General features: G+C 38.9%; 1 protein-coding gene across 2 annotated transcripts in view; it reads left to right on the top strand.

Annotated features, from left to right (window-relative positions):
• The window catches only part of LOC126260075 (decapping and exoribonuclease protein-like), a 46867-nt gene extending 24886 nt beyond the window's left edge, over positions 1-21981 (top strand). For both annotated transcript variants that reach the window (XM_049957278.1, XM_049957279.1), the window contains 3 exons: positions 12442-12577; positions 16553-16768; positions 21446-21981. In XM_049957278.1, coding sequence (XP_049813235.1) covers positions 12442-12577; positions 16553-16762 — 346 coding nt within the window. In that variant the 3' untranslated portion in view covers positions 16763-16768; positions 21446-21981. The remainder of the gene's footprint in view (positions 1-12441; positions 12578-16552; positions 16769-21445) is intronic.
• The last annotated feature ends 2749 nt before the right edge of the window (positions 21982-24730 follow it).

Here is a 24730-nt window from a genome sequence, read left to right as displayed (position 1 = left end):
TGCCATAGCCCATTAACACCAAATTTCGCCACAAAGTCCTACGAATTACATTCATCATGTGTCCCACATTGATTTCTGCAATTATTTCATGCAGTGTTGTTTATGTGTGAGCACTGCCAACTCTATGCAAATGCTGCTGCTCTCCGTCATTAAGTGAAGGCTGTGAGCCACTGTGTTGTCCATTGTGAGAAGTAATGCCTTAAGTCTGGTATTCTCAGCACACTCTTGACATTGTGGAGCTCAGAATATTGAATTCCTTAATGATTTCCAAAATGGAATGCCCCATGTGCCTAGCTCCAGCTATTATTCTGTATTATTCCAGTTATGTGGCTGTAATCACGTTGGACACATTTCCACACGAATCACCTTAGTACAAATGACAGCCCCTTTATACCTTGTGTATACCATACTACCACTATTTGTATATTTGCCTATTGCTATCCCATGACTTTTGTCACCTCAGTGTATGTCACACTGTGCAAAATGGCACCCACCTCAAATGTTCATTGCATGCAGCTCTCTTCACAATGTTCACTCAGAAACTGGTTGAGGCAGACCTACAATCACTGTCAGCAGTAATCCCTCTCATATTTAAAACCCACTGTCATTCACAAGACATGATACTCATCTTTGTCTGTTTACAACCACAGCTATTATGCCATGTTACATATCTGTGAGTGGTACAGCATATCTCATAGACAGATTGGTAGTCTGTGTTGATACAACAACAAATCAAGCATGTTTAATCACAATAGGGTTATGGGCATGTCCAAACATGATAGCTCGTCTACCATTACGTCACATCTCCAAGTTGACACATTTTATTGCATTGATTCCGTGCAACTGACTGACACATACACGCCACTGCCATGAATTATGTCAACAACGGTGAGTCAAATGACCACTTGTTACAAACCCTTCTACATCATCTACAGCAGTCCAAAGTGGGCCAGTTTGCTTTTCTGAGGAGGTGTCTAATATTTTGTCCTATGAGCGTGCCGAAAATCATGGAAAACTGAACAAATAAACCTTTGACATAGTGTTATTAAGATTGCTATTAGTTTATTTAGTTTATACGTATAGAATTTTTGCTTTGACATTGCTTCTTTCCGTTCCTACATTACTTACATATGTTTTTATTTCATAAGCCATCTATCTGTAACATGTATTGTTACAGCAATTTCTTTGTGAGCTGTACAAACCATTTATACGTTGAAAGTAGAGTAGTGGACACACGTGTAAAGAAAAAGTTGAACACTACAAGTCAGAGGTATACAAACCAAATTTGGATATGACTTTCCCTACCTGAATTTACACAAAAATCCAAGAAAACAGATGTAAAATGTTTTGGAAGTTATTATTAGTTTATTTACATATTTATTTGCATCTGAAGCAAACAATGATAAAAATACAAATTGCATTATGTAATGGTACTTAATGACAAAACATATAAAATACTGTCTGCCCAGAATTTTGCTAAATCATGGACATCCGTTGTCACTGCCATCAAGTCCTCCAATGTGCATTCCAAAGAGCATTTACGAAAACTATAAAATGTTAAAAAAGAAGTATAGAAAAACAATAAGAGAAGCGAAAGCAAGAGCAATTGACACCACTATAGCGAACTCAAAAAACAAGGCAAAGGCAGCTTGGAATGCAATCAATGCTGAAAGAAAGGAAAAAGATGGGTCAAACAAAGAAGAAGGTATTAGGTCAATTAAAGTAGACAACACAGTGGTCACAGATGGTATGGAAATAGCAAACATACTGAATAATAACTATATCAGTGTAGTAGAAAACCTAAAATTGGAAAGAAATAGTCAAAAACAGAAGGGTATTAAGGTACCAAAAAGATCATGCAGTACTATGTTCTTAAGACCAGTCACGGAAGATGAATTGCGGAAAACTATACAGAAACTGAAGTCCAAGAAATCAGCTGGTGATGATGAAATATCAAATCATGTAATAAAGCTGGTATGTGAGGAGATAATAACACCACTGCTGAACATAGCAAACTGTTCTTTCAGCGATGCAATTTTTCCAGAAAAACTGAAGATAACGAAGGTAGTGCCAGTGTACAAGAAAGGGTGTAAGGATGATCCCAACAACTACAGACCAGTTTCACTGATATCAGGTTTCTCAAAAATCCTAGAAATGCTTATGTATACCAGATTAGTTAACTATTTGGACAAACATAACATTCTCATGACCTCACAACATGGTTTCAGAAAGGGTAAATCTACAGAATCAGCAATTGTCAGTCTAACAGAATACATTTTACAGTCCTTAGATGAGAAAAAGGTTGTCTCTGCAATGTTTCTGGATCTTTCAAAGGCTTTTGACACCATTGACCATGAAATGCTGATACAAAAATTAAGCAACTATGGCATTCGGGGGCAACCAGGTGAATGGATAAAATCATACTTGTGCAACCGCAAGCAGTATGTATCATTAGGAAACTCGTACCAATCAGAAACCAAATCCATCAAATATGGAGTGCCGCAGGGTTCGGTAATGGGGCCATTGTTATTTAATGTATTTGTTAATGATATAGGTGTTGAGGAGGAAGAAAAGAAAATATTGTATGCTGATGACATGACAATACTAAATAGTGACCAAAATATGGAACAGCTTGAGAGAAGAGCATACATATCTGCAAATGTCACAGCTCAATGGCTGTTGGAAAATGAACTGGTTATAAATCTAAAAAAGACTATGTATGCAGTGTTTAAAAACAAGGAAAAGGCTGTAGACATGGATTTAGAGGTTGATGGAACAAGGCTGGAAGAAGTAGAATCTGCTAGATTCTTAGGTATTCTTGTGGATAATGAACTGAAATGGAAAAAACATATTAATAATGTCTGTAAGAAACTGAGCTCTGTCATATTCTTAATGATGCAACTATCACAGTATTCAGACAAGAACCTTCTGTGTACAGTGTATCATGGACTTTTCGAACCATACTTACAGTATGGAGTGACTGTGTGGGGAAACTCAAACAAACAAGAGACAAAACGAGTGTTCACATTACAAAAAAAAAAGCAATTAGGACCATTTTAAGAAGAAAGACCTCTGAAACATGCAGAAACTGTTTCAAGAATTTAGGTATCTTAACTTTTTCATCATTGTATATATACAAAACAATAATGTACATCACAAAAGGTAGTGAGGACTGGATTACAAATGCTAGTGTACACACCCACAATACAAGAAAGAAGAATGAAGTACGGAGCATACCCCACCGACTGGCAATGCTAGAAAAAGGACCCCAGTACTCTGGTATAAGACTACTAAGAAGTCTGCCCAAAACCCTGCAAGATAGTATACTTCACAATGACTTTGCAAAGAAACTTAAAGACTATCTCATTGAAAAAGAGTTTTACAGTGTTGCAGAATACTTATGCCATTAAATTTGTATATATTGTTACTCATTATCAGTGATGTAAAAATGTAAGCTAAAGGTGTAGGAAAATAAGTGATAAAGAATTTTAATACTTTGACATGTCCTATATTACACGTACATTTACTGTACACAATGTAATCTTACAGGATCAAATAAAATTCAATTCAATTCAATTCAAAGTTTATGAAGTGGGCCACGGTTTCATCTTTGCCACATTCGCAGAGCCTAGATGGGCTAGGAGAGCCCCACTTTAACATTCTCATTTTGGATCTGCAAACACCAGTATGAAGTCTGTTTAATGGTTCCCAGGTAGACAGCGTTCTCATCCTCTGTAATCTTAACCTTGCAGTCTTAGGAGGTTCATTGATATTTTGAATTCTGTGAAAGAAACTACTACTAGGTCTCAGTCATTGGTGGGTAGGTCAATATCTGTACACAGTAGCAGTGCATATGAGGCAAGTTCATGGATGCAACTTCTGTTATAACATCTGTTGGAGCTATTCCTGTCGAGCAATTTGGATGCAACTTCTCTTCTAATATCTGGTGGAGCTATTCTTGTCAAACAGTAAACTGTCAAACAGTAAACTTTACAACTCAGTGTTTGTCTCAAAACCCCAGTGTTTTTCATACAGAGAAGTGTCAATTTGTGTAGCATAACTGGATCTGTACCAAACAGGTCATGTATACTCTGTGGCAGGATAGCATAGATCCAAGGTATTAGTTCTCATTGTCTCTGGTTGTGTACCCAGTTGATTCCAGTCAATTTGCAGAGTAATGTTACCTCTAGCAGACACTTTCTGTTTGGTGTTTATGCAGTGCTTTTTGTAAGTGAGGGTGTGATCCATTGTTACACATAAATACTTAGGTGGTCTAACCAAAAAACAACAACAACAACAACTGGGGGAAGAACACTGTCTTGTGGCAGGCCGTTCTTTTGTTTTCTCCATTGAATACTCTGACCTAGAAATTTGACAAACTTGTAATTCTGAAGAAGGTTGCCAACACTTGTCATCTTTTAATCCTTAGTCATGTTATATAGTTTACATAATATAAAATGATGAACCGATTCATCTGCAGCAGATAAGTCAATAAAATCACCATAAACAGTAGACCTTGAAGTCAGGTTTAACTGCAGCGTAATTTCCAGATTAACCCTCTTCATTTGCAACATACTTTACTGATTGATATGGTACACTTAAAACTGATACTTTTGGTATGTCTCATGAAATATTTGTGAGCACAGATGTGATTGTTGCTTTCAATTTATTTGTGGTTTTCGGTTTATGTCAATGTTCCTCTGTCTGTCCACATGGGAAAAGGTCACAAGATGCTAAAGCAGGACTGTTAGTTTACAAATGTAGCCTATACAAATAGCCCTTGTTGTGTACTTGAGAAGTGGTTATGATAAAACTTGAGATGGTCATTTTCAAAATGTAATTGAACTGTTACTAGCTACACCCAATCTTGTAGCGTTGCCAAATATCTTTCACCTGTTACCACCATGTGGAAACTGACAGAACTAACAGTAGAATACATTGTAATGCTCTGCAGTGGAAATGTCCCATGGGAAATAATACAGTATATAACTACAATGAAGTAAGTCCATACATATCACACAAGTACCTTGTGTTTAAAAAAAAATATATTTTTCTGTTTATGATTTGATTATGAATAATGTCAATCAAACTTTTTAATAATGGGAGGATTAACAGTACTAACCTTCTCCTTGCAATTTAGTCTCACTTTGCAAACCATGAAATATTTTGCAGAACTTACAGAAATAATTTGATCACAAGATGATGCTTCCATTGCCAAATAAATTGTGGTGTACAAATTCCAGTGTACTTCCTAAAATAGTCTGCTCTAAATTTGTTACAGTTGCAGCCAGAGTTTGTCTGTGCACATCATATGAATTACTTCTTATTAGTGTAAGCGTTATGGACTGACATCAGCAAATCAAGATTTGGTGTGTCATGTGTTAGCTGTATTTGAGTTTACATCTAAAAAGTCAACTACTCTTCTAGAAACTCTGTGGCAATTGCCTTCTCGGAGTTCCACAGAGAATCACCAAAGAAATAATTCAGATCTCCTCTTCCTCAGTGTTTGTTGGAAATCATGTCTGCAGTCAGATGCTCCACAACATTACTCTGGCATCTGTAGGAATGTTGATGTCCAGGACTATTTTCAAAGAGCAGAGCACTTGATATTAATAGATGATTCTGGACAACTGCATACACTTTGTGTAATAATTCTAAATAATGTTTCATTGAGAGAGTCATATCACTTGCTGCTGTTTTAAGTGTCATAAAGCACATAAACTAAATAGTCAGACCCCAGAACTTTGTTTCCTCATAGCTTTGCCTAAAAATATGTTTGTTTTCAGGCAGAATATGTAATCAAATATTAATGTCATCTATTAAACGATGGAAAATTCAGGGTGGAATGTAATAATATTATGAAAAGGATAGTTGCTACTCGGCGTGTAGTGGAGATGCTGTCGCAGATAGGCACAACAAAAAAACTCGGAAAGTGAGCTTTTGGCCAAAAAGGCTATTGTCGAAAACAGACAACATGCACTTGCGCGCGCGCGCCCACACACACACACACACACACACACACACACACACACACACACACACACACACAAATGAAATTCACACACACATGACCACAGTCTCTGGCAACTGAAGTCAGACTGCGAGCTGCAGCACATGATGGGAGAGGCAACCCTGTGGGTGTAAGGAGAAGGCGGGGGCGAAGAGGGAAAGGGTTAGCAGGGGGGGGGTGGGGGATGGTAACATTCTGCTAGTGGGAGCATGCAGGGACAAGATGAAGAGAGGTTAGGGCAGCTAGTTGCAGTTGGAGGTTAGATGGAGGGCAGGAGAGAGGGTGGAGGGGGTTTGCAGAAAAGGAGAAAATTAAAAAAGACTGGTTGCATTGATGGAATGTAGAGGGCTGTGTAGTGCTAGAATGGGAACAGGGAAGGGGCTATATGGGTAAAGACAATGACCAATGAAGGTTGAGACCACAAGGGTTACGGGAATGTGGGACATATCACAGGGAGAGTTTCCACCTGTGCAGTTCAGAAAAGTTGGCGTTGGTGGAAGAATCCAGATGGCACAGGCTGTGAAGAAGTCATTGAAATGAACGATGTCTTGTTGGGCAGCGTGCTCAGCAACAGGGTGGCCCAGTAGTTTCTTGTCCACAGTTTGTCAGTGGTCATTCATGTGGACAGACAGCTTGTTGGTTGTCATGCTTATGTAGAATGCAGCACAGTGGTTTCAGCTTAGCTTAGATCACTTGACTGGTTTCACAGGTAGCCCTGCCGTTGATGGGATAGGCAATGTTTGTGACCGGACGGGAGTAAGTGGTGAGAGGATGTATGGGACAGGTCTTGCATCTAGATCTATTACAGGGATATGACCCATGAGGCAAGGGGTTGGAAGCAGAGATAGTTTAGGGATGGGTGAGGATATTGTGTAGGTATGGTGGGTGGCAGAATACCACTGTGGAAAGGATGGGAAGGATAGTTGGCAGCACATTTCTCATTTCAGGTCACAGCAAGAGGTAGTCGAAACCCTGGCAGAGAATGTAATTCAGTTGCTCCACTGCTGGGTGGTACTGAGTCACCAGGTGAATGCTTCTCTGTAGCCAGATGGTGGGACTTTGGGTGGCAATGGGTGACTGGAAAGGTAAGGTTTGGGAGATCTGTTTTTGTACAATGTTGGGAGGGTCATTACAGTCTGCAGAGGCCTCAGTGATATCCCTGGTATCTTTTGAGAGGAAATGCTCTGCACTACAGATGCAATGACCACGGGATGCTAGGCTGTATGGAAGGGGCTTCTTAGTATGGAATGAGTGGCAGCTGTCAAAGTGGAGGTACTGTTGGTTGTTGGTAAGTTTGATACGGACAGAGGTACCAATATAGCCACCTTTGAGGTGCAGGTCAACACTGAGAAAGGTGGCTTGTTATTTTGAGTAGCACCAGGTGAAGCGAATGGGAGAAAAGATGTTGAGTTTCTTGAGGAATGGGGATAGGGCATCCTCACTCCCGATCCAAATCACAAAGATGTCATTAATGAATCTGAACTGGGTGAGGGGTTTGGGATTCTGGGTGTTCAGAAAGGATTACTGTAGACGGCCCATGAATTGGTTGTCATAGGATAGAGTTAAGTGGGTGCCTGTAGCTATAACCTGGATTTGTTTGTAGGTAATACCTTTAAGGGAGAAATAATTGTGGGTGAGGATATAGTTAGTTATGGCAACTAGGAAGGAGATTGTTATTTTGGAATCCTTTGGGCATTGAGAAAGGTAGTGTTCAATAGCAGTAAGGTCATGGGCATTAGGGATGTTAGTGTAAAGAGAGGTGGCATCAATAGTGATGAGCAGGGTTCTGTGTGGTAAAGGAACAGGAACTGTGGAGATTTGATGGAGGAATTGGTTGGTATCTTTTATATAGGAGGGTAGGTTGTGGGTAATAGGCAGAAGGTGTTAGTCTATGAGAGCAGAGATTCTCTCAGTGGGGGCACAGTAACTGGCCACAATGGGGTGTTGTGGGTGGTTGGATGTATGGAATTTAGGAAGCATGTATAAGGTAGGAGTGTGGGGAATGGCAGGGGTGAGGAGAGAGATGGACTCTGGGGAGAGGTTCTGGGATGGGTCTGAGGATTTGAGGAGAAACTGGAGATCCTGCTAGATTTCTGGAATGGTGTCACAGTGGCAGGGTTTGTTGGTGGATGACTCTGACAGCTGGTGGAGACCTTCTCCCCAGGTAATCTTTATGTCAAAACAACAGTGGTGGGGCCTTTGTCGGCAGGTAGAGTTATATGGTCAGGATCAGTTTGTAGGTGGTGGAGTGCAGTTCTTTCTGTGGATGTAAGGTTAATTTGCATGTTGAGGGATTTGGGAAATGATGGTTAGGCAAGGTTTGAGGTTAAGAAATTCTGAAAAATTAACAGGGGGTGATTTGGGGGCAGTGGGGGTGGATCACGATTGGATGGAGGAGTGAACTGAGTCAGGCAGGGTTCAGCATTGGTCTGTGTTTGAGTCTGATGGGTAGGGTTGGTGGTGAGAAAGTGTTTCTGCTGTAGGGACTTGGAGAAGTAGAGAAGGTCTTTAACAAGTTGTACATGATTGAGTTTGGGAGTGTGGCAAAAGATGAGGCCTGTGTAAAGGACTGATTTTTTTTGGCCTGTGTAAAGGACTGATTTTTTTTTGCGAGGCTAAGGCTTTTGAAGGAAAGATTCGTGTCTGTGCTTCGGGTCTGTTAAGGTTCTGGATTTTGTGTGGTTGTGGGAGGTAGTTTTGGAGTGTGGGGTAAATGTAGTTTCTCTGCAAGACAGGGTTTGACAGCTATGAAGGGACGTAAGGGAGGTTTGGAGGTTGTTGTAAAGGTGTTGGACAGTAGTAGTTCAAGGTGGGAGTAGGAAGTGAGCAGGGTGGAGAGTTTCCTGAGGTGGCATTGTGCATGTTGCTCTAGTTCCTGGAGGGCGAGAGTTTGTGTGTGATATGTGATTGAGGAATTTGGGATTGTAGTAGAAGAATTTTACAGATGGAGACAAGGTGTCACAAGGAGATTTGGGCTCTGTTGATATGGTTTTGCTGGACTATGTCTTGGTGAGGGCTAAGGATTGGCAGTATCTGGACAGACGGAGGTCATTGTGGAAGGAAGGGTGGCAGAGCCATTTGGGGAGATTCCATGAGCCAAGCAACATTGCAGGAACAATATGTGGAGCTGGGTTCTGGATAGGGATAAGGAAACTTTTCTGAATTTATGCAGATTGAAGGAGCAAGGATCCATAGTGGTGGAAAAATAGGTCAAAATACGTAAATAACATAGAATTATGTCCAAAAAACTTTGCAAAAATATACCCAAACATGTGGAAAAAATTGCAAAAAGTATGAAACAGATGAAATAAGGGGGGGAAAATGTGAAATCTGAGAGAGTAGGGTGACCGTGAAAGGCAAAAACCAACTGAAATTTGTGTGAAGTCACAGTGAGATCAAAGAAAAAATATATAAATTTTTTAAAATGTGGATTGCAGGTCTGTGGATGGATAAATGTGAAGGGGGATGGAAGATGTGACAAGGTTAGCTGAAATTAGTAGCTACAAACTGGAATAGAGAGGAGAAAGAGTGAGGGGATGGGGAGGAGTTGGTAGGATGAGATGCAAGTTCATGTGGCACAGGAAAGGTACAGGAAATAACACGTGAAAATATGAAGTGTGATGCAGGGAGAGTGATCAATTTAAAGATATAGGATTAATGATATCGGTGAGAGTAATGTGGGATGTGAATACTGCACCAACAGTCAGCGTGGTCTTGTTGCCGTCTGTTGTGCGTGACTGAGATGGTTGATACAGTGTGGCTCATAAGTGGAGCATAAGGTGCAGTTTGTAAGGCAACAAGAGAAACTCTAGGAATGAAGAGAAATTTAGACAGACACTGAGTGTAGTGATGCATTAGAAAATAGTAACAAAGGAAAACGGCACTGGGTTAAGGATAGAAGAAAAGCTGTCTGCCAAAATCAATCAATGTAACAGTATTAAGAAAAGGATAATTGCTACTCACCATAGAGCGGAGATGCCAAGTCACAGATAGGTAAAACAGAAAGACTGTCAGAAAGTGGGCTTTCAGCCAGTAACACGATCGCGCACGCGCAAACGCAACTCTCACACACATGACCAGTTGAAGCCAGACTGCAAGCAGTAGTGTGTGTTGGGAGAAGCAATTGGGTGGGGAAAAGGAGGAGGCTGGGGCAGAGAGCGGGAGTGATAGAAGGGTACGGCAGGGGGACGGTAATGTGCTAATAGTGGGAGCATGCAAGGATGTGGAGGAGAGAGGGTAGGGCAGCAAGGTGCAGTCGGGAGGTTAGATGGAGGGTGGGGGAGAGAGGGAGGGGGTGGGGTAGCGGAAAAGGAGAGAAGTAAAAAGACTGGGTGCGTTGGTGAAATAGAGGACTGTGTAGTGCTGGAATGGGAATAGGGAAGGGGCTAGATGGATGAGACAAAGACTAACGAAGGTTGAGGCCAAGCAGGTTATGGGATAGTAGGATATATTGCAGGGAGAGTTCCTACCTGTGCAGTTCAGAAAAACTGGTGTTGGTGGGAAGGATCCACATGGCACACACTGTGAAGCAGTAATTGAAATGAAGAATGTCGTGTTGGGTGGTGTGCTCAGCAATAGGGTGGTCCAGTTGTTTCTTGGCTGCAGTTTGACAGTGGCCATTCATGCGGACAGACAGCTTGTTGATTGTCATGGCTATGGACACCACGTCCCTGTACTATACCAACCTATTCATGGAGAATCTAGAGGAATCCTTTTTAAGCACCCAGAATCCCAAACCCCTCACCTGGTTCAGATTGACTGATGACATCTTCATGATCTAGATCAGGACACCCTATCCACATTCCTCCAAAGCCTCAACACCTTCTCCCCCATTCGCTTCACATGGTCCTACTCTACCCAACAAGCCACCTTCCTCGATGTTGACCTCCACCTCCAAGATGGCTACATTTGTACCTCTGGCCATATCAGACCTACCAATCACTAGCAATGCCTCCACTTCGACAGATGCCACCCATTCCCTACCAAGAAGCCCTATCTATCCAGCCTAGCCTCCCATGGCTGTCGCATCTGTAGTGATGAATGCTTCCTCTTGAATTATACCAAGGGTCTCACTGAAGCCTGTACAGACAGTAATTACCCTCCCAACCTTGTACAAAAGCAGATCTCCTGTGCCTTATTTTTTCAGTCATCCACCAGCTCCAAAAGTCCCACAATCTGACCACAGAGGAGCATTCCCCTGTTTCTCAGTACCACCCAGGACTGGAGCAACTGAATTAAAACCTCCACCAGGGTTTCAGCCACCTCTTGTTGCATCTTTAAATGAGAAATGTCCTACCAACTTTCCTTTCCACCCATCCCACAGAGGTATTCCACCAGCCAGTATATCTACACAATATCCTCGTCCATCCCTACACAACTCCTGCTCCAAATACTTTGCTTCATGGCTCATATCCCTGTAATAGACCTAGATACAAGACCTGTCCCATACATCCTCCCACTTCCATCTACACCAATCCTGTTACAAACATCACCGATCTCATCAAAGGCAGGGCTACCTGTGAAACCAGGTGTGTGCATGTGTGTATGTTGTCTATTTTTGATAAAGGCCTTATGCCAAAAACTCAGTTTCTTAGTCTTTTTATTGTGCCTACTGCGACTCAGCATCTGTGCTGTATGGTGAGTAGCAACTATCCTCTTCATAATAATGGGCATCTATTGTTATATAGGCTTCGTAAGTTCTCAGAATCATTTAAATTCTCTTTTAAAAAGTGGATCTTGATGAATTTCCACATAAATTCTTCTTCTTCTTGTATTTCAAGATAGGCTGTGTAGCAGTAGATGTTTTAGCATACAAATATCAAAATAAGAAAACATTAATTTTAGCTTTTGTCAGCTCTCCTTGAAAAGATGGTTGAAAGAACCACCAACCTGAATGTGTCTAGAGGCAAAAGAACAGTTTAATGTAATAATTTTGGTGTACATGGTTGATAAAAAAGAAAAATCTTCGGTGCAGGGTACTTCTGTGAGCCAGAGGAGAACGGTACCAGCAAGTGTGACAGATGATTTCAAAATAGACTTATGCAAAGAAAACATAGGAAAGGTTCTATTCCAGAACTGAAACGTGCATGCATACCATACTCCCGCACCACCCCCACACCCCACCGTATGTATGAAAAAGATAAAGTATGATGAAAGACCTTAATGTTCTGATAACACTGAATACTGAGCCATGTCTCTTGATAACACCATTTATCTGTCCTGCTTTACTTACTAGTTTGTTCTTCTTTTCATATTTATCTATCATTACATATATTTACTTAATTCAAGTATTGTCTTCTTTTAGTTATTAGCTTATAGTAATAGTTTATGTCTGTAGATTTGTGTGCTTTGTTTATCAATTATTGTTACAACAGTTTTTGTACAGAAGAGTGTATGATTGTCATTTTTAAATCATAATTTTCTACTCACAGGTTCAAATTCATGAAGTGGTGGGCACAAAGCTTTCTGGTGAACATAAATTGTATCATTTGTGGATTTCGTAATGATGAAGGTATTGTAGAGGAAGTTCGAGAATATATGGTTCCAGAGCTTGCCAAAACATCGAAGGTGAGTTTTATTTACACTGACAAAGATGTTTACGTGCTGTGATGAAATGATGTGTATAGTATGAATATTTCTTGGACAGGCATTTTCTTTTGTTCATTAATTTCTTTGTAAGTGCAGTGTACTTAAAGTACTCTAATAACTAATGTGTCTAAAAAGTAAGAGCTAGTTGGTTAGAAAATATTATCTGCAGTGATCATATTGTACAGTTATGTGCACAGACACTCTGTGTACGAGTACTTAAAGTTTAAGTGATGGTGAGTTAAAATGGTTGTTAAACAATTCTATCGTATTTGAAGTAATCAGCGATAAGATTTTGTAATTCAAAAAGGTGTTTAATGAAACTGAAATTCACTGTGTAGTATATAATATCTGTAGGCCTTTTTACAATGACTGAAGAAAATGTAAGGTAATGGCATCATGCATCTAGAAAAGGCCTTACAAATGTACATGATGAGGGTAGGAATGCTTGGCGGGAGTTCAATCAGAAGACCGGGTTGAGCATGTGAATAAAAAATTCGGGAGAAACATCACTTCACAACAAATCACCTTTAGGCTGGAGCTGGTGGTTCACTGTAGAGCTGCATGTGGTCACACTGGTAACTGCAGTTACTGTCATGATCACATGCAGCTGTTCACTTTAAATGTGCCAAAACTAGTCATTTTAATAAATGAGAGACTCTGCAACCTTGACATTTCTTTGTCCAGCTGGTAATCAGAGAAGGCTCAAGATTTAAAATTTGAAACAACCAAAGAGTGCACTCCAGCATCAAACCAGCTATTTAAAATCAGAAAAACAAAAGCCGAGGAAGATGATGAACAAATGTTAAGAAAAAAAGAACAGAATTAAAAGTAGCAGAATAAAAAACAGCTGTGTTGTCAGATGAGATTTAATCTGTCATGAAGATCAGGTCATCTTTGGTGATCATGGAGTCTTTCTCATTCCTGTTTGGACTGGGGAGGTAAGGGGGAGGAAGCAGTAAAGACCTAATTGATAAATTACTCCTGTTCACAATGGAAGGTGAGTGGGTTCTGAAATTGATGATTCCTGTGCTTGTATCCACAAGAGGTATATTTTAAATGAACAGATACCACTGTAAACGGGATTTACAGCCCACATAGAAAGAATGAGGTCAGTGGAGAATGGAGACAAAGGTGAGGTATCCGTCCATGGGACGACAATACCACTCTACTCCCATACTTGTTAAAACGGCTATTTACCATTACTTATTTGTTGCTATTGTTTATTTGGTATCACCAAAGGACACAGGAAAAACAACAATGAAAGCTCTCTGTCCTTGTGTAACTCAGTAAAAAGAATCAAATGGAAACATATGAGTTTTAATTAGCACCTTGAAAAAATAAAGTTACATTTTTATTTTTGTGTTTATTTGCATGTACATGTCTGATATCCTGGTACACAGTGAAATCCTTGCAACTAAGTACTGTAGCACGTCATTAGAGTAGTCAAGACAACATGCTGCAGCCCATCACTACTTTATCATGTGCCATTTTGATTTGGCTGCTCTAATGGCATGCTACAGTAGTGTAATGCAATGATTTCACTATGCACCAGTATTTCAGACATGTATCTACAAACAAACAAAAAATTAACCCTTTCCTGTTGTAAGTGTGTGTACCAGTACTGCTACACTGATTCCCATGTGTTTTGACATGTATACACCCTGCTTGGATTTTCCTACAGTACGGTGGATGTCATGGACATATTCTGAGATGCCGGCTTCTCACTCCTGGAGATAAATTACTTCCATATGTTGGTGAATAAAAGAAGTTTTGTGTATTTGTCATACAACATGTGTGCCTCATTGCTTGCTATCATTTGCGGAAAACCTTGTTTGGATATTTTGAATTGTTTATGAGATGCAGCAATTGTTATGACCACGATTCGCGATGCACGAGGATAGGAAAGGGCGTGTCACATCATGATAAACGCAATAACTTGAGAACGAAATGAGAGATCCTTCTACTCTTTCATATAAAATTTTGATATCTTATTTTCATTTAATTTACAGCAACATATGAGCTAAAGTCAACCATAAGCAAAGTTTATGCAATGTGTTTTTACCTTTGAAAAATCTTTAAAATTTTGCATATCTTTTTACTTAACTTTATGCAGCACAGTAACTATGGCACGTAACAAAAAGAAGTTCAGTCCTTTGTTAAGCCAAGATATCAGACTCAAAGATGTGCAAAAATCTAATTTTTTCACCTAATAATTTTCTTCAAAATGGATGATAAGTACTTTAGCCAGCAAGTCCGAACTGAATGCATCATGCCCGACTGTCAGTTAGATATAAAACCCAATAAGTTGAGAATAAAATGAGATATTGTTCTTCTCTCAACTTTAAATAAAATTTTGATATCTTATCTGCTTTTCATTCTATGCAGTGTATGAGCTAAAATCAACCATATGCAAAGTTTTTTCAATGCATTTTTATCTCCAAGAACTCTTCAAAATTTTGTGCTATGTTTTACTTAATTTAATGCATAGCATTATGTTTGATGCATAACAAAAAGAAATTCAGTTCTTTATCAAGTGAAGATAACAGACTGTAAAAGATGTGCAAAAATCAAATTTTTTAATCTAATAGTTTTTGAAAAATTGGATAATAAGTATTTCATATTATTCAGAACCCCGTCTTTCAGCACAGGCACCAGCATTTGATGAGCAGTACAACCAAAACAAAAGCTGCCCCAGCACGGAATCTACATCTACATTTACATTTATACTCCGCAAGCCACCCAACAGTGTGTGGCGGAGGGCACTTTACATGCCACTGTCATTACCTCCCTTTCCTGTTCCAGTCGTGTATGGTTCGCGGGAAGAACGACTGCCAGAAAGCCGCCATGCACACTCGAATCTCTCTCATTTTACATTCGTGATCTCCTCGGGAGATATAAGTAGGGGGAAGCAATATATTCGATACCTCATCCAGAAACGCACCCTCTCGAAACCTGGACAGCAAGCTACACCGCAATGCAGAGCACCTCTCTTGCAGAGTCTGCCACTTGAGTTTGCTTAACATCTCCGTAACGCTATCACACTTACCAAATAACCCTGTGACGAAACGCGCCGCTCCTCTCTGGATCTTTTCTATCTCCTCTGTCAACCCGACCAAAGAGCTCTTCTGTAACAGCAAAAGGGTTAATTACGTAACTTAATTTTATATGATAATTAAAACTTTATGACGACCCCTCAAAATAAAAAAAATTGCTTGACCACCATGAAGAGCCATAATGTCTTTCCAGAATGAATTTTCACTCTGCAGTGGATTGTGTGCTGTGTGAAACTTTCTGGCAAATTAAAACTATGTGCTCGGACTTTGACTTGAACCTTGGACCTTTGCCTTTCATGGAAAAATGCTCCACCGATTGAACTATCTAAGCAGAACTCAGGACTTGCTCTCACAGCTCTACTTCTGACAGTACCTCTCTCATACTGTCCAAATTTTCCTTTTGTTGTGTTATATTTCATATGAATTCACAAAAACAATCACATAAATTTTAAAAAGAAAATGATCGTTTCTTCCATAAAGTTTCACTCAGTGCTACTGTAGTTTCATCATAATATGCTTATGAAGTTACTGTCATTTCAGCATAATATGACAGTTCTGTTACTTTGATTTGAGTACATAAGGTGATGTTTACGTTTATAAAGATAAATTTAAAAATCCTTACATAAATTTTTACAGCTATAGTATGTCACTACTAATGTTGAAAAGTTGCAGTTCCACTCACATAAATAGCCTACACATATTTGTAGTCACGTACAAGATACCAAAAGGTGGGCCACATGTAATTTTCGTACCATCTAGAAATTTTTGGCAGAAGTTACAAACATACATTCAGAATATTAACACAAGTATGCAAACTGAAAAGGAAGTGATGGATCATGACACCTAGCTGTCATTCACTCATTGATAAACAAAAGGTCACTGTGTTTGTTGTTAATTTCAGGATACATGGAATGCAGCAGCTGGTTTAAATTTTTGTGAAACGTTTCTGGACTTTGTGAAAAATACCATAAAGGAGGAATCCCTTGAAGTTGTGTGGAAGTTTGATTGGGGTCCAAACAGAGATGTCTGTGGAGTGAAGCTAACAGGCATAACTGATTTTTCCATTCTTCCCCTATGGTATACAGACAACTTGATCTTGTCTGCTTCATAACACAAGGTGAGATGTCTTTCTGTAGCTTAACAGTGTATCTTACTTCAAAGAAGATACATTTTAAATTTGAAGATAGTAACAAATAAAAGACACTGATACAATTTCTTGATTGTGAACTCATTCTGATATTTTTTTATTTATTTATAGACATTCAAATGCTAGTGAGGAAAAAATCTTTAAAAAATGTAACAAAATGATGTATAACTAATGGGTGTTCGGAAAAATGACTATGAAGTGAGAAAAGAGTAAATGAGTCAGTAAATTCCATAGAAGTTTTGTTGTACCATGCAGTTATTTCTAATCTTTGCAACAGGAGTGGTGTATTTTTTAAGTAACAAACTGCACAAAGGAGAAATTATAGTTTTCAAAAATGTGTTCAAATGTTGGTAAAAATGCATCAGTATCTATGCATTGTTTAAAACACACAAGTGTAATCTGTGCTCATAATACTCCCTTTGCCAGTAACGTTCCATGACAGGTTTTTTTTCTGAGTTTGCAATACTAAAAAGGAACAATTATTTTTTTTAAGTTACCTGGTATGTGTGCATCCATGAAATGATCTTGGCAATGTTTCCACACAAACTCACTAGGTGACAGGGATGTGCTTAGCAACACTCTCTTTGGGTTATTGGGACATTCTTTATGGTGACATAGTGGATGCTGATTGTGAGCAAAGAGCGAACATTAAGTTCTGCATTAAGCTCAGGATAACTCCTAGTGAAACATGGACAATGATTAAGCAAGCATATGCATTCAAAGAACTTTCAAGAAGTTGTGTTTTTGAGTGGCACGAAAGGTTTCATGAAGGCAGAGATTCAGTGCAAGACAATCCCAGAGCTGTTCGCCTGCCTACAGCACATACTGCTGCAAATGTGGAGTGTGTAAGGCAGTTATAGCAAGAAGGCTGTCATGTAATTGTGTGTGCGAAATCAGAACAACTTTATTTGAAGCGTGATGTGTGTCATAAGTTTTTATGCAAAGATTTAAGAAAATTGAAATTTAATGCAAAACTTGTCCCTTACACACTAACAGACAAAAAGAAATAGGAAAGATGAAGAATTTCTGTTGAACTACTGTCTGTCAAAGATTATTGCTGGGGATGAAAGTTGGTGCTACCAGTAAGACACATACATGAAGCGTCAGAGTGCTGAATGGCGGACTCCTGGATCACCAGCCTTGAAACAAGTTAAATGACAACCTTTGAGAACAAAGCTAGTGTTGATTGCATTCTTTGATAGTAAAGGATTAGTTCACCACGAGTGTGTTCCTCCAGGTCTAACAGTGAACCAAACTCTTCACATCAAAGTCTTGAAATGTTTGCTACAAGCAATTCAACATCGCCACCCTGATTCGCCGCATTCTCGGGAATGGTTCTTACTGCATGACAATGCAAGATGCTATACTGCCTTATCTGTTACTGGGTATCTGGTCACACAGCCTTGTTTTGCCATCCCACATCTGCCATATTTGCCCGACCTCTTGCTTAGTGATTTTTTCTTGGTTCTTTAAGTGAGAAGGTGGCTGAAAGGAAAGCTTCATCAAAATATCACAAACATCCAACAGGCTGTGACAAATAAACTTGTAAGCACTGCAGTTGAAAATTTCCATGCTTGCTTCTAAGACCTCCAGAAACATTGGAAAATATGTATAGACAGCCAAGGGGGCTACTTCAATAACAACTAGGATCATTACCATTTACAACCTTATTGAGAGATTCGCTACTCACTCTCATAACTGGAATTGTGGCATGTGTTGTGCAATAACCCCCATCATGGCTCACAGGGGATGTTATAGTGGAATTCACACATTTCAAAACACAACTCTAGTAGTCAACAGCCTGCATCTGAAGGATTGTAGTATTTTTAAAATTACTGCCCCTTCTGCTATTATAGCAGTCTCATGTTTATTCAGTCATTTGTTCACCCAGTCCTCACATTTGTAAATCCCACAATGAAGGAAAGCTTTCAGGGATCAAGCACATTTAGCCACTACACCTTGCAACATTCTGTGTCATCCTGCACCATTGATCAGAGACTAGCAGCAGCCGGACTAGAAAATCACCGTCCTATGTCTAGACTGCCATTAACACAAGACAAGTGAAATGGTGCTATGACCAGAAAGCATGGACCACTGATGAATGGCAACACATTGTGTTCAGTGATGTATCACACTTTTTGCTCTATCCCATATGACCATTGTCAGCAAGTATGGTGGTGAACTGGGGAGATGGACCATTTTTCCTATGTTTTGGAGAGGCATAGCAGTGTTAGTCCAGGCATCATGGTGTAGGGGGCCATCAGTTATGACTTCAGATCACAGCTGGTAGTGACTGAGGGAACTCAAATGGCACAACACTATGTAATGGACCTCCCGTATCCTTATGCATTACATTTTATCTGACTGTTGTGGTGCCATTTCTCAATAGGACAGTTCTCAACAACCCACAGAACATGTCTCTATGAACTGTCTGTGTGATGTTGAGGTATTCTTGTGGCCAGCAAGAATTCCAAATCCATCCCCAATAGAATGACCAGCTTGAATGTCAATTCTGTCCCAGTATAAATATCCAGCACATGAACAACCATTTACAACAGTTGTGGGCCAGCTTTCCTCAGGAGAGGATGTAACATCTTTATGATATCCTTCACAATCATATCAGTGCAAGTGTCCAGGCTAGAGATGTGCTTCATTGTATTGATAATTGGGTCCACTCTGCAAAGAGTTTTGTTAATGACTCAATTTTTTAATCAGTGAAACAAACTACATACCCTGTCAACCTGTGAAGGTTAAGTGTATCTGTCATGGATGCTTAAGAATCTGTGACTGTTTGCTCAATATAAATATAGTAAATTGCACCCAGTCACATTTTTGAAGTATTTGTTTATTCCGTAAATCAGTTTTTGGACTTTTCATGCTTCTCTTCAGGTGGTGGTCAGGAGATTACATGACTAATTCATAACATAATGCTGGGTGTAGGCTATGTGACAAGAAGCTGGAACATTCTTTAACGTGCCACAATAGGTAATGTTTATATGATGATTGGTATCCGAAAAAGGATTTCTGTAGTTACCGCAACTATGTTTTCTTTCTTTCTCTCCATTTGGATGATTCATTTTTTTTTTTATCAGGCAGTGTAGTTGAATGTCGATGTTTTTATGAGGTTTACTGCATAATTTGATACAATATAGAGATACTGTAGACTAGTAAGATTGTAGCTATCAGCTCTATCAGCTTTTGAGCCCTTTTTGGAAATCGAAACAAAGTAAAATAATCCAACATGCACCATCATAATGGTATTTGCTGCCATCAAAGATTGCTGCACAAAAGTGACTCATAATTGAGCTTTATGCCATGCCATGTATAAAATTCAGATTGAACATCATAATTTGCAGAAAGAAACAAGTATCTTGTCATTATTCAATGCCCCCACACAGTGTCCCAGACTGACATTTTTTTGTATTCAGGAGGCTAGCAGTTGCAGTCTTTGCTCAACCACTGTAAATTTAGGTTTCTCTAAATTGAACGGGGAAAATGGTTCATTTCAAAAGGTCAAAACTATTTTGTCCATCAAAAGCTGTTTAAGTTATTGGAACAAGTTGAACTTTTACTTAATGTATTCTGTATAACTAGCCAGTTTTGGCTATTTTAAAATACAGATGTCCAGTGATATGTATGCTGTCATATTTATGAGTAAACAGATCCTTTGAAAAGGACAGGACTGATTTCCTTCCGTCATCCAAGCTTGGGTTCCATCTCTAATGACATCATCAATAGAAGGTTAAAACCTGATTTATCATTTTTTTTCTTTCAAACTGTCATTTCTGTTTATCGTGATTTTTCCTGTTGTTTCTCCTCCAAACACAGATATAATTTATTGAATTTCCTTTCTTCATTGTGAATTAGAATCAGTTTATTGCAGACTATTGTTAATTTTCATTTCCTTCACATTGTCATGTTGGTGCTATGTCAGGTGATGAATGATTTTTACAGCCATGCTATGCTTTGCTGCTCTCCACAAAAATTCATCTCTCTATTCTTTACCCAAAACAGTGGATACAGTTGTTAGGAATATCTTGAGGTGATCCAGCATTTTATACCAACAATGCACCTGTATGTCATTTTGGTAGGGAAACCTGCAATGTCTGCTCTGTTTTAATCAAATAAAATTATGGGCGTCTTATAATCTACATTCTTTTCACTATTTTACTACAATGTCTTAACAGTTCTCTGCATTTTCCCCTCTTCCTGTTTTCCCCGCTTTCTGTACAAGCTGCTGATTGATATAGTGTTAAGCTTGTACTATATGTTTGAAGGAATAAAAGCTGCAAACAGACTGTGTAACACATAAATTAAAGTACATTTTGGAAGTCACACAAAAATATGTTAGAAGTTTAACCATCTGAAGATGAGTATCATAGCCCAAAAGTGGTAATGGCACGAAAATAAAGGTTTTTAAAATTATGTATGTCTGGTTGTGTTCTCCACCAATGATTCTTAACAAATAAAATATGTTGTGTGAATGTACTGTGTTTAGGCAATTCATAAAACCAAAATAGCCAGTGTTTTTACCTCTCTTAACATAAGAACATTTTTTCCTGCACTAACAAAATCACAAAAAACTGCAGTATCTTCGAAAATGTTGTGACAAAAATTTTAATCCGATGTGCATAAAATTACTTTCAGGAGCTGTACACTGGTGAGACAGAATGCAGTTTCCACATTCAGAACAAAGGATGTGTCAATATATGTTGCTATTAACTTCCTGGAACATCTGCAATAACAACAGTGCACACAAAATATATTCAGCATAGACAACACTGCATATTTTGATGTGTGTGAAGGTCGCATACTGGACTTACAGCAGTGGATCACTTAGCGGTGCAAATATGAATAGTACTTAAGTTTGCAGTCCATTGTGAACAAGTCTACATTGTTTATTTTGTGGTTGGAATTGACATATATTTTGTAAATATTGACAGTAGGCTTTAACATACAATATCTAATGTAATTCTAGTAGCTGTGGCATTCTTTTTTGTTGCACTGCTCAATATGGCTAATTGTTTTGGCAGTATTTTATCGGATCTTTTGGTAATTGTATCAGATCTTCTTTGACACACACATCCGTTATTGCGATGTTATTGTGTGTGGAGATGGGAGTGAGCTCCCTTAAATGCATTAGAGTCATGTAATAAAACTGAGACTGATCACAGAAAAGGTAATTTTTGTGTCATATTTTCAGTCACAAGCTTGGCTGCTCCAGCTCAACAAACAAAATACCTGAAGCATAGTTTTAGAAGATTTTGGATTATGAAAATGGCAGGTCTTCTGCTTGCATTTGTTATGCAATAACTTTGATAATTTTATTGTACTGTGTGAAAGATGGACCACACTAAAATATTGCAAACAGTTTTGTAATAACTATGATTATGAGTGATTATGTTATACAGTAATAAAGGCTTCCATACTAGTGACAACAAAGTGTTAAACCCAAATAAGAATAGTATAAAATTACTTAAATATTTTTCCACTACAATAATTTTGTTGTATGTAGATGAAAATTAAACTAATGGAAAGTCTTTCTGGTACTAATACTACTGTCAGAAATTGAAGTTTGCATTGTGTCTTGCTCCCTTATGGGAACAATCTACTAAAAAATGTAGGATCCTGCAGCAAACAGGTGATCACTTGTATTATGAGTACAGTTAAGGTACACCATACATTTCACCTGAGGTAAATGATCATTTGATATATCATTGACAAATAAAATTTTCGCAACACCTTAATCTTCACAAAACATCTGTGCACAAACCATAAACTGCAACAACATACACATAATCAATATAAGGACAGGGGAACAACTATCTACGAAGCATTCTATAGATTTTTTATATATGGGACAAACTTTAAGAAAGTTGTATGAATGCATGGTGGAAGTCATCCCCTTCAATTTACATTCAGAAAGTAATCTGGAAGTATTAAAAAAGACAAGTCGGCAGTGAATAGTGACATTGGTTTGAGGGTGCATCAGTATGAAGAATTTTGTTTGTGAGTTTTCCAAATATTGTAGGAAACTTATTCTTAACTTCACTTCATAAATAAAGGTACACAAGTAGAAAGTGGGTAAAGCAACAAAAAATGTAAATTTGAGTTATTGGTGAAATTCTGCTGTAAACGCCATGGCCAATAACATATGAGGCACTGAGAGCAAGAGGGGACTAACCCACATTTGTTGCCATGTTAAGTTACCTGCATGAAATGATGCCTATGTGAAGTATAAAAACCATACAAAACCACATATTTAAATTCTGTATGGTAAACATAGACGAGGGGCCAAATACTACTTTTTGCACTGAGCCTTTGTCACAATTTTATGGACTATGATTCATTAGTCCACTGCTGCACTGACAGCACTTCCCTGAACCACCTCCAGTGTTCGCTACATGCAGCCATGCCCATAGTGATGCGACGATGTTGCCTTGTGTAGTAGTTGCTATCGCAGTATTCGCATCACTCTGCATTGATTCACATCGTGGAATCGCGCAGTGCAGGCGTAGTGTGTTGGTAGGGTGATAATTGTCGAAGTTACAATGATGGATCAAAACCCAAAACCTAAAACTATAGAGGAACAATTACAAGGTATGTTATTATTGTTTGTGTGCGCTATCATACTGTGTAGCAGTAATACAAAAATATTGATTCCTATACGTTTGACATTGAACTTCACAGATATGTTTCAATTGGAGGAGGAAGGTGGTGATCAAGAACGTGATACAGAGTGGCGCGATGTTAACAACAGTTTGGAAATGTCCTCAATACCAGGACCATCTGCATCCTCATCATCCCCTTATAATATGAACAGTGTGAAAGGCAAAAAGCGTTTGAGGAATGAGAAAGATCGGAAATGGATTGTAAGAATACAGAGATGAGCCAAAGGGGAAGAATATGTAAACTGTAAGGGCAAGATTACACCTCAAAAAGAAAGCCGAATGGGACCATGTTCTTGTTTGAAGCAATGCCACCTAAAGATAAGTGCAGACAGGCAGTGTAAAATATTTAATGATTATTATGGATTGGCGAACTTTGATTTGCAATCGACAGTATCCGTGTTCGTAAAACATCATGAACGTATACCATGTTCCTTTCTTGATGGGAAAATACCAGGCAATACTTTTTGCTTGATATTCATGGTAATGATGTGAAAGTGCAAACCATTTTTTCAGAACACACTGGTGGTATCTGCAGGATGAAGAGACAGAATACTGAAGCAGAAAGGTGTTAGCGCAACTGCTCCTCTTGACCGACGAGGATGACGTGAATCTGCCAACAAAACACTATCAGATAAAATAGCTGAAGTGAAGTGTTTTGTTGGCAAATTTCCAGCGTATGAAAGTCACTATGCCGTACACAAATCAAGTAGAAAGTATTTGGCACCCGATTTAAGTTTCAGTACTGTGTATTCGTTATATTGCAAAGAAACAGTGAACCCAGTATCTGATCATATAATTCGCAAAATCTTTAATGAACAGTTTAATTCATCTTTCCATCCACCTATTTCGGATTCACGTAAGAAATGTGATTCTTTCCAGATCAAAATAATGGCCTTACCAAATGACAATTTGTTCATCTTGCAGAAAGATGAACATTTGAGGAAAGCTGAGTGTGCACATAAAGGCTTGCAGAACGATACTTTGCTTGCTAAATCAAATGATAATGTTACAGTTATAACATTTGACATTATGAAAACTTTGCCTACAACTGTATTGTCAACAGGGGTATGCTATTACAAAAGGCAAATGTGGACCTATTGCCACGGTATTCACAATGTAGGGAATGATGATGTTCACGTTTCTTTGGAACGAGTCGATGGCATCTACATCTACATCCATATCCATACTCCGCAAGCCACCTGACGGTGTGTAGCGGAGGGTATCTTGAGTACCTCTACTGGTTCTTCATTCTATTCCAGTC

The sequence above is a fragment of the Schistocerca nitens genome, chromosome 5, assembly GCF_023898315.1.
Source record: "Schistocerca nitens isolate TAMUIC-IGC-003100 chromosome 5, iqSchNite1.1, whole genome shotgun sequence".
Lineage (NCBI taxonomy): Eukaryota > Metazoa > Arthropoda > Insecta > Orthoptera > Acrididae > Schistocerca > Schistocerca nitens.
Note: the sequence above shows the minus strand (reverse complement) of the source record. Positions and strands in the feature narration are given on the sequence as shown.